The sequence below is a fragment of the Felis catus genome, chromosome X, assembly GCF_018350175.1.
Source record: "Felis catus isolate Fca126 chromosome X, F.catus_Fca126_mat1.0, whole genome shotgun sequence".
NCBI lineage: Eukaryota > Metazoa > Chordata > Mammalia > Carnivora > Felidae > Felis > Felis catus.
This window is the reverse complement of record NC_058386.1, coordinates 27,279,382-27,297,607: the sequence shown is the minus strand read 5'-3', so window position 1 is coordinate 27,297,607 and position 18,226 is coordinate 27,279,382. Positions and strand designations below refer to the sequence as shown.

General features: G+C 40.5%; 1 protein-coding gene across 14 annotated transcripts in view; it reads left to right on the top strand.

Annotated features, from left to right (window-relative positions):
• DMD (dystrophin) overlaps positions 1–18,226 on the top strand; it is a 2,379,610-nt gene that overhangs the window by 1,823,262 nt on the left and 538,122 nt on the right. For all 14 annotated transcript variants that reach the window (XM_045050793.1, XM_045050788.1, XM_045050791.1 and 11 more), the window contains one exon: positions 15,334–15,545. In XM_045050793.1, coding sequence (XP_044906728.1) covers positions 15,334–15,545 — 212 coding nt within the window. The remainder of the gene's footprint in view (positions 1–15,333; positions 15,546–18,226) is intronic.

Genomic DNA, 18,226 nt, shown 5'->3' with positions numbered 1-18,226 from the left:
TAGATAGAGTTACTTGATTTTGGGGGTAGATTCCCATGATTGATTCATCGCTTACACACAACACCCAGTGCTCATCCCAACAAGCGCCCTCCTCAATGCCCATCACCCATTCCCCCTTCCCCCACCCCCCATCCACCCTCAGTGTGTTCTCTGTATTTAAGAGTCTCTCATGGCTTGCCTCCCTCTCTGTTTGAAACTGTTTTTCCCCTTCCCTTCCCCCATGGCCTTCCGTTAAGTTTCTCAAATTCCACACATGAGTGAAATCATATGATATCTGTCTTTCTCTGAATGACTTATTTCACTCAGCATAATACCCTCCAGTTCCATCCACGTCGCTGCAAACGGCAGGTTTCTCGTTGTCAAGTAATACTCGAATATGTATATATAAACCACATCTTTTTATCCATTCCTCAGTTGACGGACATTTGGGCTCTTTCCATGATTTGGCTATTGTTGAGAGTGCTGCCGTAAACACTGGGGTACATGTGCCCCTAGGAATCAGCACAGAAGAGTTACTTTTCACCTCCCTGTATCTCACATTATTCACTGTAACATTTATGAGCTGCTGAGGTTTAAATAAGTAAAGATTATCTCAAAATGGAGCCTAGGAAGGGCAGTTTGAGACTTCATCCACTTTTACTTTTGGCTTTTCAGTCTACTACTACTCCTACCGCTACTGCTACAACTTTGGTCTAAAATGTATTTTATAATCAGCGATCTTGTGCCTAATAACAGGACATACGTTAAATGAGCCAGAACTGATCGATCTTTATTTTTGATCTTACGTATTGCTTTTCCGGAGAAGTATTTGAAAGGGTCCATTGAGACTATACTTCAATAATTCATTTCCTCTTTTCCCTTTACTATAGAAGCCTCATTCTCACAAAGTAGAAATTTGAACATGCACTTTATTTTCATAACCTTGCCTACATGTATATATTTGTTTTGTTTAATAATTTTGTGTCTGCAGGAGCGCATACATTCTTGTGTGTGACATAAGAGTCGTGTTTGCCCTTTCATCACACTTCTGTACACCTTCCTATGTGCCAAACTTGTGCTGGGCCCCGATGAGAAAAATATATTTCGTCTCCTGAAGGCAACACCTTTCAGTGGGTAAAATAGACGGAAAATAGATCATTGCCAAATAGTGTAATCACTGTGTTCCGAGATAAGAGCAGGGTGCCCTAGGAACCATAATGTGGGGTACTGTACCCAAACCCATGAAACAAGGCTTGGTGGGGCCAAAGAGAATGATCAGGAAAAAATGACCAGTGATGGTGGCTTCTGAGCAGAGCGCTGCCGAGTGGACAAGGGTGGAGAATAATCTGGGTAGAGGCGAGGCACAGACACGAGTGAGACATGCATCACATTATACACGCAGGGGACTCTCATGTGGCTGTAGAGCTACAAGAGAGGGTACTCAATGGGCAATAGAAGTCAAGAAGCTGGAAAAGGTCTTACAAGTCAGGTAAAGCGTTTTGATTTTGTTCCGAAAGCAATGGAAGAATGACATTAGAGGACTTGAATAAATGATGACAGACTCAGATTTGCATCTTCAAAAGCCTTCTGCAACCACAGGATTGAAGATTAATGTGGAGTGTAAAAGACCAGTGTTAGAGCAATGGTTCTCGGTCCTAGCTGCACAGTAGAATCGCTAGGAGGTGGGGGCTTTGAAAAAACTGCAAGTGCCTGGACTCCACCCCAAACCAATTAAATAAAAATCTTTGGGAATAGAGCCCAGACATTGGTATTTTTCAAATCACCCCTGTTGATTCAATTGCACAGACAAGGCTATGATTCAGTAAATAAGAGAGAACATCGGGAGGCTTTTAATTAAAACAGGCTTGGGAAGCGACAGCTGGATGATAGAGAGGTTAGAAGAGCGATTAAGGAGGTTGAATGAATGGCTTGGCATCTTGGTTAAAGGATAAGGAAGAAAGAGAAATCAAGGATGATTTGTATGTTTCTCTTTGAATGACTAGGTAGAGGAACAGATGTGTGTCAGCGATTAGGGGAGAAGGGTGAGGAGGATGTGATCAATTTTTGGATACACTGAATATTCAAAAGGGATTTAGTAGACATTTGACTATGTGAACATGGCGTTTGGGAGAGAGTTCTTAGGTTGAAACAGATTTGACTATGATCATTGGAAAGGTAGTAAAGGAAGCAATATACATAGGTGAACTCACCAGGGAGAGAATATGTCAGGGAAAAAGAAAAGAAGAGCAAAAAGAGACTCATAGGGAATGGCAACATTTAAGAGATAAGCAGAGGACGCTGAGGCATGGCCAGAAAGGTCGGGTAAAATCCATGCCATGTTAATCAAAAAGTTTCAAGGAGGGCTTATCAATGATGGCAGGTACTAAAGGGAGGTCTGGAAAAATAAAGACTTTAGAATCTCCAGTGCTATAGTAACTTGAATATCATACCTATTATCTACCACAATTTCAATGGCAATTTCAATTTCCATTTCAGCTATTATCTGCAATTTCAGTGGCGAAAGTCAAAATGTAGTGACTAAGAAAGGAACCTGAGGTGTGAAAGTGGAAATAGTGCATATTGACTAGCGCTTCTCAACTTCTAATGTGCACATAAATCACCATTGGAATCTAGTTTTAAAAACGTAGAATCTGATGAGTTAGGTTTTGGGTAGAGCCCGAGCTACTACAGTTCTTGCAAGCTCCCGGGTGATACTGACACTGCGGGTACACAAACCATCCCTTAAGTCACGCTGATGTAAACCACTCTTCTATGAAGGAAAAGACATCAGATTGGCCAGACACGGTGCTAGGGCCAAAAGAAAATCTTTTTGGTTTTGTGTTTTCTTTTTAGATGAAGTTCTGGACTGAGATTGAAGATATGGGGCCGGTGAAAAATAGAATCCCTTCTTTTAGGAGGTGGAAGAAACCGGAATACTGAGTACAGGGAGGGAATTGGGCTTGGGTAGGAAGGACACCTACGCCTGAAGGGGAAGGAGGTGAGGAAGACGAGAAAGACAGAATAGTCCTCCGGTAGATAGTATCTGGTGTTTCGCTTTTTAGCCCAGTGTTTCTATTCGAGGAATTATTTTATATTTATTTTATTCCTTGACTTGAATGGCTAGACTACGAAATGTGCTTGTAAAGATAGAAGTGAGCCCTCTTTGCTTCTCAAGTATGACTTGCATTTTCTGCACCTTGTCAAATAAAACTTTGAGTGACAAGGTGTAGGGACGAAACTCAATGTGTGTTCAGGGAGAAAAATGCCCTTTTTATTCCTCATATCTTTGAGAATATTCGCATTCCAACAAATGCATCAATTTTGATGTGAAAATGGAGTGATGAATGGGTTTTGCTGTGTGCGTTGCGTGCCAGTGACACGGCAATAAATCCATGGTGCTGGAACTGTAATGGTACCCTTTACTCCACTTTAGTGAACTCTTGCTGAACCCTTTTGAGTTGTTAGTACTTTATTTGCTACATTTGGCACTTAATTAGTTGACAGCCAGGGCCAGTGGGACAGATGGATTGTCCGGTGATCTATTGTGTCTATAGTTTCTTTTCCATGTCTTGTGAGTGACCTAGGATTATACACCGAAATACTTTTGTGGACCTGTAGGTCAAGCGTTTTCCCTCAATTTCAAGGTTTCATCTCAACCAGTAGGTTCCCCCTGTTAAAGGAAGCCATTTTTGGAATTTATTTTAATGATCACATAATGTCACATTTCAACATCTGCCTTTTAAATGATTAAAATAGCTTACATGTTTCATTTTGACGTGATGTTGGTATTTTCTCATAATCTGTGACTCTCCAACTGGTGGCAAAATTTTCCTTTGACCTTAACTCATCTTTCAGTGTGAGCACCAGCACACCCTTACCTATGGTTTATAACCACAACTGGAGAATGAGCTTTTTTTCAGAAGACTCATTTTTTTTCTGTTAGAAGATGTGGTTTATATATACGATGGAATACTACTTGGCAATGAGAAAGAATGAAATCCTGCCATTTGCAGCAACGTGGATGGAACTGGAGGGTGTTAAGCTGAGTGAAATAAGTCAGTCAGAGAAAGAGAGATACCTTATACCATATGTTTTCACTCCTATGTGGATCTTGAGAAACTGAACAGAAGACCATGGGGGAGGGGAAGGGGGAAAAAAGAAAGTTACAGAGAGGGAGAGAGGCAAACCATAAGAGACTCTTAAATACAGAGAACAAACTGAGGGTTGACGTTGGGGTGGGGGGGGAGAGGGGAAAGCGGGTGATGGGCATGGAGGAGGGCAGTTGTTGGGATGAGCGCTGGGTGTTGTATGGAAGCCAGTTTGACCATAAATTATATTTAAAAAAAGAATATTTGGCACACTTTAAATGAGGTATTATGGTCTTTGACAGCCTGTTGATTACGAAACTAAGAGATCTGCCTGAATTCCATTTGCCATTTCCATTCCTATAAATGCTATTTACTATCTTCTCAACTTACATATTCCACAGATGGTATTATTTTCTTTATTGGAAAGTGGTCTTAGTGACTTAAAAAGCTGCCTAAATAATATGCTGCCTCGTGCTTGCTGTGAGAGAGCATTTTCTCTAATGTTTTATTCTGAAAAATTCAAATACACAGAAAAACTGACGGAACTGTGCATTGAATAGCCATGAACTCACCATCTAGATTCTGCTAGATTCTTCGTCCCTGTAGCCTCCCATCAATCCCGATTATTTTTTGATTCATTTCAAAGTTTGGAGGCATCAGTACCCTTTACCCCTAAATGCTACAACACGCGTATCATTAACTAGAGCTCAATATTCATTTACAATTCTTTTGTTTGTTTGTCTGTGGCAAAATTTGCATAGTCAAATGCACAAGTCTTGCGTGTGCCATTCGGTGAGTGTTGACGAATGGCTACACTAGCGTGACACGTGCCTCTATCAAGATACAGAAAAATACAATCACTCCAGAAAAGAAACAACTTTTGAATGTCGACTAGACTTAGTATGATGGTGGTTTTTCAGTATATACAAATATCAAATTATCATGTACACCCGAAGCTAATATAACATTATAGATCAGTTTTACCTCAATGAAAAGTTTTTTTCAGAAGAAAGGTTGCCTTGAGTTTATTTTGACTGAATTTTCAACACAGCTGACTTTAAGATTGTCAGGCTGAATCATACTAATAGCCCATCCAGGGGAATGGCTGTTGATATTCTTTTTGTTCATCCAGTCACTGAGCTGACTGAGTTCTTCCCAATAACGTTGGAAGGTGAGCCTCTATCTCTGACAGAAACACCAGGAAACATGTATTTCACAGACTGTTAGAGCTGGTAAGAACCTCAGGGATCATCTAGTCTGCTCACTTCTGCCTTGTGGCTCAGGATTTAAGAACTTCACTGGCATTATGAAAGCACATAGTTCCCTATCTTTACCCCCGTAATAGTGAGTTAGGGGCGAGGCGCTCTGGTCAGTGCCTTGTGTCCATTATTTCCTTAATCTTCACAGATTATCAGTCTTCTTGTTTTTGTTATCCTCACTTTACAGAGAGTAAACTGGGTGTGAACATAGCATTAAATTACGATCTTTGCCATGTCCGATCTAACAGACATTAGACTACTATCATAAAATATTTTTAACTTGGTCATTTATTCTGGGTAGGCCTGTCTTCTATGAATTTCAACTAGGTGTTTGGCTCTTCTTGAATTCTAGCTTTTTAGGATTTAGAGAAGGAGCAGATATTCAAATCAGTCATAGTGGCTAGGATTTAATCATGTGCCTATAACTCCCTTCTCTTTTCAGGTTTTTGGTCTGAAATGTCCCAGATATTTTCTTCTATGTTTACATAGCAACCACACCCCTTATGTCCTGTTCCTAAATACAGCGCATGTCCATTTACACTAGGTACATTTGACTTCCTGGTCAGTGTATTTGTTTCTCCCCCTTCTTAATGGTTTAAGTTGAGATACCTCCTTGAAGAGCTTAACTATAAATCACTTTTCTACAGAACCGTGTTTAAATGCCATGTGAAGTCAGATGAAACAAATATTAATATTCTCTATAATTTGGGTTATTATTTTCACTTACCTTGGTTCCTTATAAGTCTTTGAATATCAAACATTAAGATATGCTCACATTACTCAAGGTATAGATGTACCCTAACTTTGTATAAGAGTATAATAATGGCGGTTTCTTTTCCTTCCCTCCTTCCTTCCTTCCTTCCTTCCTTCCTTCCTTCCTTCCTTCCTTCCTTCCTAAGTTCCCTTCTTGATCATCCCTAACATTCTGTTGACTATTTTAGCTGCAGGAAACAGTCTGTTATGGTTCCCACATCTCTTTCCCGTTGTTAACTATCAGAACTCATTATCTTAACTTCAGTTGGAGTCATTTTGCTTACAGTTGACCGTAGTTAAATATCTGCCTTCTTAACTCATTTGTGACCCATTTGCCTGCAATGTCACTCTTCCAGCTTGGCATTTTCTACCTGGAACACTTAAGTGCTCTGTGGAACCATTGAGATATACAGTGTGCTCCACATCGCAGATCACAAATGTTTGCTGATGACTATAATCCGTTGTTTAGTCTCTGTACAGAGAAGCAGCAACACCTTGCTTTAGTATGGTCCACTATGCTTTTATTCATTGTTGGATTGTATCTGCACAAAAGTCCTTCGGTTGTACAACTGTCATTATTTCCGTTTTGCAGTTGAGAAAATTGAAGTTGTGGTCAGTCAACTTTTGCCAGTTAAATTTCGTCACGAATCTAGGGCTATAACCCATTACTAACTGCCAATCAAGGTTTCCTTCTAAAACTTACTCACAGGAACTTTCTCAGGTTGTAAATCCAGTGCAGAAATTGCAACAGAGCTGTTGTTTCTTCTGTAGCAATGTATATTCAAAAAGGCAATCATTTCGTTTTTGTAAATAACATTTTTCCCTAGGAGAGATGTTGTGGGAATTTATATCAGTCAAGAATGTATATCGATAATCAAACGTAGCTCGCTCAAAAACATGAAGTGAAAGATTGGTTAGTACTCAATCAACTGAACTGTTTCTTTCTCTGCAGTATTGTGGTTCTTGACATGATTGCTGAGTTTCCAATTTGACACTTCTGGAGATCTGTAAATCAGGACACATGCCGAGTCCCAGTCTGTCGTCCTGAGTCTTAGCATTGGTTATTTATTTCCCTTCATTATCCAGCATCTACTTACTGGACAAATCAGTTGAGAAGCTTTCTGTGATGGCCCTCGGAAAAGAGAAATGCACACATTCGGGCAGCTCTTCAATTACCAACGTGCACAGATTGTCTGAGTTTATATGCATATATTTTATTATTATTTCACTTTTGCACGTCAGATGAATCCGGTATAAATGTAAATCTAACAGTATGGGCTCTAGTGACCAAGTCCATGGCTGTAATATATCTTTGGTCTCTCAGTAGTATCCTGAATGCAGTGTTGCAAGTGTGGTGAAATTCTGTGGTTTGAATCGTTGCCCAGGCATGGACAATGAGCAGGTCCATCTGATGTCCAACTACCACAGTGGGCCAGATCCGAAACAGCTCCTCTTTGATGAGCTACACATTTTCAGTTAACTTTCACTCCTTGACAAAATGGAATATGTACCCTACCGCCCAAGTTTTCTTTTACATATGGTTCTGCAGGGTCTGCTCTTAGGACAGTTAGATCCGTCACCTGCAGGGCTCTGTTGCTGTTGGTAAATAACCACATATCTGCTTCATTAGTCTCCGTGTGCCGATTTGTTTCTGGGAGCCTGGTCTGGTTCACTGACCAGTATTTCTGTTCTTTATCACACCAACCTAAGACGTAAATTGTATTGTGTCCTCAGCAAAGCCATCGCATCTCTCGTTATTCGTGTCTGCCAGTGACGCATGCTTCTCAGGTTGCAACCCTTTTGAAAAGGTGAATTCTCCAACGTTGTATGTCGAATATATTTCGCGAGCCAAATCATACTTCATTAAATTTTTATTGAAGTACAGTATGCCTAGGGAAAATGTACATGTTATAGATGTTTGGGTTGGTGAGTTTGCACAAGCTAAATACAACTGTGTAAACAGCACGCAAATCAAGAAACAGGAAGTTCAGAAGCACCTGTCATGTGTCTTTCGGTGACTACCAGTCTCACTAGGCTAACTGGTATCCTGACTTTTACAGTCATCTTACTTCTTCGTGGTTTTCTATGTTATGCGAATGAAATAAAACAGTATGCCCTTGTTTTTGGCTGATGTCTTTCCCTCAACGTTATGTTTATGAGATTAATAGATAATATTACATAAATGAGATTAATACATAATATTGCATAAGTTGTGTTATTGTTGTTGCTAGATAGCGTTCTATTGGTAAATTTATCCATTATCCATTTATCTATTGGCAAAATTATCCATTATATTTATCCACTGTATTTATCCATTTTATAGTAGAGGGGAATTTGGGTACTTTGCAGTTAGGGGAATCTTCCAATTTAGGACATGTCTTTTGGTGAATACAAGTATGCATTTGTCTTGGATGTGTACTTGGGAGTGGAATACAAAATAAATAATATATTTTAAAAAATTTTTTAATGTTTATTTTTGAGAGAGAGAGACAGAGACAGAGACAGAGGGTAAGCAGGGGAGGGGCTGAGAGTGAGAGAGACACAGAATCTCAAGCAGGTTCCAGGCTCCAAACTGTCAGCACAGAGCCCGACGCGGGGCCGAAACTCCCAAACCATGAGATCACGACCTAAGCCTAAGTCAGATGCTTAGCCAACTGAGCCACCCGGGCACCACCAAATCAAATAATATTTTAAATATATCTAACAGGCTGACTGTTTAAAGAAATCTTATGGTGAATCCTTTTGTAAGGGAAATAATCTCTCCATAATTTCTGCTCTGCTAAATGGATTCTCCCATTCGGGTAGTTATTTCACAAGAGTTGATACATGTGTTGATTCGCTTTCTAGTATTTGTTTCATTGTACTTATGTTAATAACAATATGATATTTTATTGTTGTTATTAGCCTCTGGAACTCAGTATCTTTTAAACTTTGAAAATGCCCATAAAAATACCCTTATTTGGGGCGCCTGGGTGGCGCAGTAGGTTAAGCGTCCAACTTCAGCCAGGTCATGATCTCGCGGTCCGTGAGTTCGAGCCCCGCGTCGGGCTCTGGGCTGATGGCTCAGAGCCTGGAGCCTGTTTCCGATTCTGTGTCTCCCTCTCTCTCTGCCCCTCCCCTGTTCATGCTCTGTCTCTCTCTGTCCCAAAAATAAATTTAAAAAAAAACGTTGAAAAAAAATACCCTTATCTGATATATACATATACTTTTCTATACTATGCCACCTCAGATTTAATTAAAAATACCGACTGAGGTGAAAAGACATGCCAACAGATTCTGTCTGATCTCTGGTTTATTTTAAGGATACCAGAGAAAGAAACAGCATTGATTCGTTTTGGCTCACAAGAATCTCCCACACACGCCAACATAGCTTTTAATTTATGGATTTTTTATTAGATGAGGATGTTCTAGTAGATATGATATTGAAGATGTTCTGTGCCAAAAACCATGGCTGATGCAGAGGCATTCAATCAGAAAGGATGCCCAGAGAATATTTGTTTGTTTGAAGTAGAGATCATGAAGAATGAGAGGAAAATAAAGAGTAAAATATGCAATTTTTTTTTAAGTTCTTATTTTAATTTCACTTAACATACAGTATTGTGTTAGTTTCAGGTGTTGCAGTATATGAATTCAACCCTTCCATACATCACCCTCTGTTCCTCAGCATCAGTGCCCTCCTCAGTCCCCGCCGGCCGCTTCACCCCTCCCCTCCCCCGCCCCCCTCTCCCCTCCCCTGCCCCCCTCTCCCCTCTGGTAGCCATTAGTTCATTCTCTATAGTTAAGAGTCTCTTTCTTGCTTTGTCTCTTTGTCTCTCTTCTTTTTTTCCCCTCTGCTGTTCTTTCTTTCCCTTAAATTCCACATATGAGTGAAATCATATGGTATTTGTCTTCCTTTCTTTGACTTATTTCACTTAGGCCTATGCTCTCCAGATCCATCCATGTTGCTACAAATGGCAAGATTTCATGCTTTTTATGGCTGAATAATATCCCTTTGCATCTATATACCACATCTTCTGTATCCATTTGTCTCTTGACGGACACCTGGGCTGCTTTTATATCTTGGTTGTTAATAATGCTGCTGTAAACCTAGAGGTGCATCTATCCCTTTGGATTAGTGTTTTTGTGCCTTTTGGGCAAATATCCAGTAATGCGACTGCTGGATCATAAGGTAGTGCTAGTTTTAGCTTTTTGAGCCACCTCCATACTGTTTTCCACAGCAGCCGCCCCAGTTTGGATTCCCACTAACGGTGCGGGAGGGCTCCTTTTTCTCCACCTTCTCACCAACACCTGTTGTTTCTTGAGTTGTTGATTTTAGCCTTTCTGACAGGTGTGAGGTGATATCTCATTGTAGTTTTGATTTGCATTTCCCTGATGAGAAGTGACAATGAGCATAATTCTTCAGCCATTGTTCAAATTACGTGAACTTGAAATGCAGTCAAGAGACAGTGATTCCTTCTAAGGAAGCAAGACTCAAGGTCCCGGGGCAAAGATTAACTTTAGAAGTGGAATATTTGCATCATTAGCGAAAGGAAGCGTGGATAATTAAAATAGTCTGAATGTACAATTCATTTGACAGATAGTTACTGAAAGTGTACCAGGTAGCAAGCACTAAGTTTTCATTTTTGTTTTTGTTTTTAATGAATAAAATTCTCAGAGTACCTTTTCCCAGAGGGATAACCTTTAAACAATGATTTGAGTGAAAGTGTTCTTACTTGTAAGGTGATCCCCTGAAATACCCGTAGGAGAGTGGGACCGGGAAAAGGGAAAGAAGCCAATGAATGGGCCAATTACGGAGCAAGTGATTGCTGTGGGCCACTAGCATTCAACCCTGATGAGTGAGCTCTGGGAGACAGCAAAAAACGCATCTCCCAGTTGTCACCCACAAAGGGTGATTCTCTTCCAGCTCTCATCATTGGCTGATTCATTTGTCAATCCTTGACAGCAAGATTTCCACCACTCCGCTAAAATTATTTTCTGTATGGTCTTCAGGGAATTCTGTGTGATCAAAGCCAATGGATACTTTTGGCATGGGCTTTGGGGAGTCTGACTGGTTCCAAGCCCTGGCGCCTGCACTCCCTATCGATATGACCTTATGGCCCTCCTTTCAAGCAGTCTATTTCTTCCTCCGTTCAAGGAGGAGAAGTGGCAGCAACAGCAGCAGCAGCATAAACAGCAATACCTACCTCATAAGATCATCATGTTGATTAAATGAATTAACGCTCGTATAGAACTTAAAATAGTCCTTTAATCAGTGGAGGTATTCGGATAAATGTTAATTATTCTGATTTTTATTACCTGTTGTGACATTTATGGCATTTAAAAGTGTCAACCACTCTTGCGTTTTTGAAATCCTTTCTTGCCCCTGTCTTTATGACAGTACCCTTTGCAAGCATTCCCCCTACCTCTCTAGCCATTCATTCATCTTCCTGGCTACCTCGGCTTTGTTCTGTCTTTATGTTCTGTCATGCATTTTCCAGGACTTCGTCTTTAACCCTCTGTTCTGTTCGATCGATTTACATACCGTATCAATGAGAATGCGTTCACAATGATGTCTTCACTGCTTCTCTGCAGTAATTTGTAATCTGGGATTTCTCTCCCAAAATACACAGCTGTGCCATTGCACCTTCAGTCCAAGTGACTAAAACCTCCCAATGGATAGGCCTAAGATTGAACTCATTATCTTTTCCCCAGAACCGTTCATCCTTTATTCTTTGGGTAGACAGTGGCCAACATCTTTATATGACAGGCACCAACTAGAAACTGGGGAATCTGTCTTGACTGCTTTGTTTCCCCACCACTTAGCATAATGCCCGGTGTCTAGCAGATGGTAAATAAAATGGTGACTGGCAGGCTAGACGAACAGACTGTTGGTTTGGGGTGCTTGGAAGGATAGATGGATGGTTGAGTGAGTCTGTAGCCTGTACATTTATTTAGTTAAGTATTATCTGATGATCGCATACAGTTGAAGGTCAAGGACGAGAAAGCACACCCTTAGTGGGATGCACACACCAAAGAACCATTTTATCTTGCCACATTGCACACGCACGACCCCTTTGGGATGAGCACTTTGATTGCTGTGACTCAACAAACATTCAAACGGTATGATTGAAATAATGATCTGGGTTGTGAAAGTTTCCTCCTTTTGGCTCAATGAAGACATATATACCCATATAATAGGAAGAACTATCTTACTTCTTCCTCATAGGATGGCCTATTCAAATATGGAGATTATGTCTGCCCTACTGAAATGAACTATAAGATGTATGAAATATTCACTGGCATGATTGCAAATGGCTTACCATGTTTATATCAAAAATACGAGGCCTTTAAAATTTTGCTAGCGTAATAAAATGTCGCTAATCAAGGCTGATTAATGCAAAGGCAAATTGGAATCAGAGACTTTTTAAGGAAAGCCAATTTTATTATTTTCAAATACATACAGTATATAAAAATGGGCTAAGAGAAAAAGGTGCCAAGTATGCATAATAAAATAACCTGCTATGATAAGTGGAAAAATTGGTTCGTAATTGGAATATCAGTTATTTCCATGATTGATGGAGAAATATTTCAGAACATGTTAAGACGTATTTATTTATATTTTCCACAGCTTTCTTATAAGAGCATTTATACTAGTAATTTTGCAAACTAAAGATTAAATAGAAGACTACTTAATAATTATAAATCTCAGGGCACCTGGCTGACTCAGTCAGGGGACCATGCAACTTTTGATCTCGAGGTTGTGAGTTCGATCCCCACGTTGGGTATAGAGATTACTTAAAGCCTGTTACAAATAAATAAATAATAACTATAAATCTCAACTATGATAGGTACCGCACTACCTTGTGGGGCAACAACAGCGATGAAACAAACACACAAAACAGAATGGGGCTCAAAGATCAGAGAGAGAGACTGACATTTAAAACAGAGGTTCACATGTTACACACGCAAACAGAAACAAACCCAATAAAAACAATCATGCGTAGGGGCGCCTGGGTGGTTCAGTCGGTTAAGCGGCCAACTTCACCTCAGGTCACGATCTCACGGTCTGTGAGTTTGAGCCCCGCGTCGGGCTCTGTGCTGACAGCTCAGAACCTGGAGACTTCTTCGGATTCTGTGTCTCCCTCTCTCTGACCCTCCCCTGTTCATGCTCTGTCTCGCCCTGTCTCAAAAATAAATAAAATGTTAAAAAAAAAATTTTTTAAACCCAATCATGCATAATGAAGGCCACTTACTTGGTTTTGCCTACTCCAGGTCCCAGATTCTTGATTTCATGTCACAATCACTAGTCTTGTAGGTTCTGTCTAGTTCTGATGCTTATTTACAGAAAATCTCAAGCACTTCTTTAACTCCTGAGTTCTCCTAACTTAATGGAGCCAACAACAGGGTTAATGAAGAAGGTCTAAACTTAACGTCATGAAGTGCAATTTTACAGTACTGTTCTGTGTACATTTTATCTCTATCCATAGTCCCCCTTGCCCTTCTCTCCTGTGGTCTCTACTCTGAGGGGCAGATCTGTGTCACCATTGGGCTCCCATGCTCTCTGCCTTCCGGTTGGTTTACCCACTCGGGAGACCTGTTAGGAAAAGCGAAGACAGTGAGGGCAAAGTGAGATCAGGGTATTTATTCTCCTGGTTCCTTCCAGGGAAGTTGCCTCAGGCTGACAGTGTCCCTTGAGAAAAGATTACCGCGCCTCTCAAGGTGGTTTCTCCTGATGATTCCCAGCTTCTGGACACTTCTCCCTCCCCTGAATTCTTGGTCCCAGATGTAGCCAACAGCTCCAATGCCGCAAGGTCCAATTTCCTGTATTATTTTTGGTGACTTTCGTATACGCTGATTATGTTGTAATTTGTTCCTTTGTAAATAAATCTCCTAGACTATCCAGGCCAGATCACAGAGGAACATGTATGTCAAGCTAAGATATTTCAGAGGGCAGTAGGGAGGCATTGAAGGGTTTAAATGAGGGATTGGGGTGATCATATTTATAGTAGTTATTGCTCTCTCTGTAGTGTAGAAGTTGTGTTACAAAACAGACTCGAGGCAGTGGGGCCATACGGTCTTTTGCAGGTATGTAGGTGAAAAATGACAGAGCTTTGCAGTGGGAATATGTAAAAAGTGGGAAGGAGTTCTGTATGAGAGAATTTGGTAACCGCCTGTGTATGGTATTCATCGAGACTTAAGGAAACATCTAGAATATTTGTCAGGTTTTCCTCATGGGATAAAGTTGGTAGTGGTTTTATTACTTACTTTCTAGGGTATTATTTGTATGTTATGAAATGAGCTTCAAGAAAAGATAATGTGGTCCTTAAAAGAAAAAGACGATGTGGTATGTTTGTTTTTAATACATTAAAATAAAGTACTTCAGAGAAGAATTAATAGGGCATCTCCATCTTGGACTCACAACGATACCAAAAAAATTGCCTCAGGATAAGGCTGTCTTACAAAATATAATCAGCATGGATCCTTAGATATTGTTACATTTCCAGGATGCCTATCTGCTCCTGGGTTGCCTCAGAAGAAGACCCCAGGAAAAGGTTTTGAGAGTGCATGGTTTATTTGGGAGTTGAGGGAAACAGCCAGTAAGGCAGGTAGGCAAGTCAATAAAAGATGGTGCGTTATCAAACAGGTTCCTTCTTTGGGTCACTGGAGCTTTATCCCACTAGGAAAACTCTGGAACCCTTGTAAAACACATGCTCCCCAGTTACATACCCTGGTATGAATGGGACTCAAATATTCATGCCCCAATACCTACCATCGCTTCTTCCTTACAGGCTGCTCCTGGGAGTTGGGGCGACGGGAACCATCAACTCCCTGGTAGATCTGGCCGGCCACTCAGATGGCAAAACAAATTCTTTGGGGCCCCACAAAGCCTTTGAGGAATGAATTTCCAATGACAGTGTCAGAAGTCAGGTTGTTGGGCTCTGAAGTGCTAAGGGCAAGGCAATTCAGGCGTTCTGGTATCGTACCTTTCTAAATGATTATTCATATTTGACTCTGGGGATTGGGAACAGACAGAGCTGAATATTTACGTATACTACCGATGTTCTAGGTCACCTTCAGGAAGATAACTTAACCTCCTGTTTGCCACTGAACAAGAAAGGAATTCGATTGTCCCTTATCCTAGCTGTAACACAATGAACAATGTTTTAAATGAGTACTAGAAAGAGTGGGGAAATCTTTGAATGTTAAAATTCAGATGTCTTCTCCAGACCTGCGTTCACTCCTATATATTCATTTTTTTTTTCCTTTTATTCCAGTTGAAAGAATCCAGAGTCAGTGGGATGAAGTACAGGAGCACCTTCAGAACCGGAGGCAGCAGTTGAATGAAATGTTAAAGGATTCCACACAATGGCTGGAAGCTAAAGAAGAAGCCGAGCAGGTGCTGGGGCAGGCCAGAGCCAAGCTGGAGTCATGGAAGGAGACTCCCTACACAATGGATGCGATCCAAAAGAAAATCACAGAAACCAAGGTTAGTATCACAGATAGATATGTCCTTAAAATAAAATACCAGTTGTACTGGATAAAATTATAATAGGGATGAAAATGGAATGATTTTTAAGGTAAATGTATGAAAAGAAAATTGCGTCTAGGCTGAAATGAACGGTAGACTTTTCAGTCAAGGTAGAGATTAGAGGAAAATTGATGGCTAATAGCAAACTTAAAATTAATTTTGTTTAATCGGGATATCATAGGCTGCTTTTCACAGTGCACCATTTTTTGAGATCACTTCATAGCTGATGTCCAGACTTATGTGGTAGCATGAAGGCAGGGGGTTGGGATTACTTCCTTCGTAGAGACAGGAACAGGTCTACTCCTTCCTAAGTAGGGCCCTGAGTGGAGAAGGGAGGAGATGTGTAAGGTAAGGCAAGGGTAAGGTGTGCTCTCACTTTCTCCTCCAGGTCTTTGACCTCCAGACCAATCTCTCTACTTCTTTGTCTTCCTTCTCTTCTTCCTCTTCTTTCCCCCCAAAACTCCATCATGTATCTGTCCATCTCATGATCTAGAGCTCTCTGGGATACAGGAAAGAGAACTGGGAAAGGAAATAATATTTGTTTAATGGCCATGTTTTATCAAGCATCATGCATGGTGCTTTCGATGCATTTAATTCTCTCCAACCTCATATTTATGGGTCAGTTGGGAAAGACCTTAAATGCTAAGCAGAGAAGTAGCACAGTGGGAACTTGATTAGATTGAATTTTTGATTAAAACCCTCTATAGATTTTTTTTTTTTCTGGTGGAAAAAGGCCTTCTGCTAAACAATTGTCTGAATCACAAATTAGCTATGTCATCTGAGAAAAAGAGCCTTACATTGTGGTTTTCTTGGATGAAGTGGCTTCCATTTCTAAATTAGTCAGTGTTTAGGCTGTGCCGAGCTACATAGCATATGTGTTTGTGCTAGGTTTATTTAAAAAATAAACCCTGATTTCTCAAGAATTTAATATAATAATGATTAATTCCTTGGTTGTGTCATAGTACAGTGCAGGTTGAAGAGTCCTTCCTGGGAGCGCTCTCATAAATAGTGACTTGAGGAATCCAGGCTCTTCCAATTTTGTGAAACTGTCATCTTGAACTCATGGCTGCCCCAGGTCACTGCAGGAGAGTAAGAGAAAACGTGGCCAGTTTATCCATGGGGCTCTATGGACAGGCCTGGAGATTATGTACATCATCACTTCCACCCACATCCCATTGAGCAGAACATGCTCCCAATTTAACATCAGGAAGAGTAAATGGGAAACGTGAGCTAGTGAGTTTTTAGCCAGACTCTGCCGTAGCTACTTCTCCAAAGGACCTGAGCTGCTATGAGGACAAGATTTTTGTTTACATGACAAGAACGTTAGAAAGTCCCATAGGATTTTATAGGCTTATCATTAGCTCTGTTGGAAGCAATTATTTCTTTCACGTGGTAGGTACATGTGGCCACTAAGATTTTCTCCTTGGGGTGAACATAGAAGATGTAGGAATTTCTAATGATGATGTTCCCAATTCTTGGTTTGCCTATGGGAAATATAGAATTCACGTAGCCACTCTTGAAGGCTGTGGTCTTAGCCATAAGGTATTCGGTATGCTATGCGATTTGCTTTTCCTCTCCAAAAATTGAGGATTCTACGAATCTAGCAGATCTTGAAACAGAGTGGTTAACTGGTAGAGAGGAATTAACAAGGGAAAAGAGTTTGGACTGGACCCTTGAGTTGGAAGAGGGGAAGAAGAGATGACAGGCATATAGTGATAAATTTGATAAGGACAAGAAGACTCTGCAAGTTGGCACATGAGAAATCTTAAAACCTACAAGAATCTTAAAGTGATGGCAAGAGTGATTAGGGTTTTATAGCTCTTAGAAAAGCAAGGGGCTTAAAAATAAGAGATGAAAAGAGTTGCAAAAGAAAATATGAAAGGATAAAAGAAAACAATTTTATCGTCAAAATAAGTAATGTGTTTTAAATACCTAAAACAGAGACAAGATGGTATTATAATCGCTCTCCTTGTCATACTTTTAAAATAAAAATTTTGCTTTTGAATTGTCTTTCTAAAATGTCATGATAAAAATGGCTCAGCCGTTATCTATAGAAACTGATGTTTTTGGCGCGCCTGGGTGGCGCAGTTGGTTAAGCGTCCGACTTCAGCCAGGTCATGATCTCGCGGTCCGTGAGTTTGAGCCCCGCGTCGGGCTCTGGGCTGATGGCTCGGAGCCTGGAGCCTACTTCACATTCTATGTCTCCCTCTCTCTCTGCCCCTCCCCCGTTCATGCTCTGTCTCTCTCTGTCCCAAATAAATAAATAAACGTTGAAAAAAAAATTAAAAAAAAAAAAAAGAAACTGATGTTTTTGTTTGTGTTATATGTTCAGGAATTAAATTATATATATATATATATATATATACGTATATATATATATTGGGGCGCCCGGGTGGCTCAGTCGGTTGAGCGTCCGACTTCGGCTCTGGTCACAATCTCACGGTTTGTGAGTTCGAGCCCCGCGTTGGGCTCTGTGCTGACAGCTCAGAGCCTGGAGCCTGTTTCGGATTCTGTGTCTCCCTCTCTCTCTCTGTCCCATCCCCACTCATGCTCTGTCTCTCTCTGTCTTAAAAATAAATAAAACATTAAAAATTAATTAATTAATTAATTAATTATATATAATTTCAGTGTAAGTTCAT